This window comes from Dipodomys ordii, unplaced genomic scaffold, assembly GCF_000151885.1.
Source record: "Dipodomys ordii isolate 6190 unplaced genomic scaffold, Dord_2.0 Scaffold404, whole genome shotgun sequence".
In the NCBI taxonomy this organism is placed as follows: Eukaryota; Metazoa; Chordata; class Mammalia; order Rodentia; family Heteromyidae; genus Dipodomys; species Dipodomys ordii.
This window is the reverse complement of record NW_012267620.1, coordinates 111,223-112,929: the sequence shown is the minus strand read 5'-3', so window position 1 is coordinate 112,929 and position 1,707 is coordinate 111,223. Positions and strand designations below refer to the sequence as shown.

Genomic DNA, 1,707 nt, shown 5'->3' with positions numbered 1-1,707 from the left:
CGGGCCGCCCGCCCGCGCGCCGCCCCACCTCGTGGAGTTCGACCTCCCCAACTTCGTGAACACGGACCACAGCTCCTCCTTCGCCGAGGACGACCTCCTGATCTCCGAGCCACTGATCGTTCTGGAAAACAAGCCCGTGTCTGAGGCCTCCCGCAGGGGCCTGGACTGAGACACAAGCGCGGTGTCTGCTTGAAAATGTGGGCTCTGTCTCCGTGTAGTGTGAGATCTCTATCCACCAAGCTGTGTGAGTGTGTGAAAGAGAGAGACATTCAGACAGACAGACAGAGACAGACAGAGACAGACAGACAGTGAGACAGAGACAGACAAGCCGACAGAGAGACAGACAGGCAGATAGACAGGATCGGGATGAAGAAGTCTTGCTGTTTGTTTCCGGGTCTTTGGGGGATCGCGGTATTTACACTGTTTTTTCCTGCTGTTAAAGGACAATGTAGCCATGTATTCCTGGCGGCCTCCAGCCGCCGCCGCCACCATGTGTTCTGCCTTTAGCAAGCCTCTCTCTCCGTCTCTGTCTCTCCGTGTGTGTCTCTCTCCCCTCCGCTCCCCCCATTTTTGCGCAGCCCGGTCCCGCGTCGGGAGGAGACCACGTGCCAGGAGCTGGTATTCATGACGAGCTTTGCGCTCGGGCCAGGGGGACCGACTTTGTGGGCGCGGTGGCGGCCTCATCCCCTTCCCTCCCGCCCGGAGGCGAGCTACACCGACGCCGGGACCTCCTCGGGCCTGGAGCCCCGCCATGCTCACACCAGCTACGCAGCCGCAGCCGTGTGCCCCCGCCGTCGCCCTCCTACAGGCCCGGCACGCACGACCTGGGGCGCCGCCCTGCCCAGGCGCGAGGCCCCGGCGCGCGCGCGCGTCTCCAGGAAGCGCGGGCCAGACCGCTGGCGTTGTCTCCAGTATATGCGCGCGCGTGTGTGCACGCGCGTGTGCGCACACTGCTGTAACTTTCCCTGCAGAGGTAAGGCGTCTGCTGGCTCCGCAGCGGAGCTAGCCGGGAGGGTCAGTGGCTGCACGTGCACCTGGCGGGGCTCACGGTGGCCTGGGTCACGCGTGGGCACCGCGGGGCCAGCTCCACGCAGGCCTCACGCCCGGCGCAGGACGGACTGTGCGCTGCTGCCTTCGACGGCCGCCCTGGCCAGGGCTTGCTGTGCGCATGCGCTCTGCGCCTGCCTGGCTAGCCGCTGAATAAAGCTATTGAATCGCACCGGGGCTCTTCTCTGGTCTATCTTCACTCGCTTCTGTGTCCGGTTTATTTATTTAAACAGTGATCGCAGGTCTCTGGTGCCTCCTCACATCTTGGGGGTGAACGGCACTTAAATGTGTCCCCTCTGGGGTGGCAGTGATCAGAGCACGCCTGGTGCTCCACTTAGGAATTCTCCCGCCAGGATCCACCGCCCTGTCACCCCTCAAGGTAGCGATCTGCCGGTCCAACACCAGCCGCGGAAAAGAGCCTGAGGCACGTTCGGTAATCAAAACCACTTGAACAGATTCACGTTCTTTTTCTTCGCTGTGCTGGTCCTGGGATTTGAACTCAGGGCCTTGGCGCTGTCCCTGCGCTCTTTGGTTCAAGGCTGGCGCTCCGCCACGTGCGCCACAGCACCACTTCCGGCTTTCTGGTAGTTCATTGGAGATGAGTCTAGTGGACTTTTTTTTTTTTTGCCATGGTTGCTTTGAACTGCGATCCTCAGAGCT

The 1,707-nt window shown here is 61.7% G+C and overlaps 1 protein-coding gene across 1 annotated transcript in view; it reads left to right on the top strand.

The window, feature by feature from the left end:
• Window positions 1-169, top strand: part of Mrap2 (melanocortin 2 receptor accessory protein 2) — a 13,715-nt gene extending 13,546 nt beyond the window's left edge. Inside the window, exon 4 of the mRNA XM_013036747.1 lies at window positions 2-169. Within this exon, the coding sequence (XP_012892201.1) occupies window positions 2-169 (168 nt within the window). The remainder of the gene's footprint in view (window position 1) is intronic.
• Window positions 170-1,707: the final 1,538 nt, after the last annotated feature.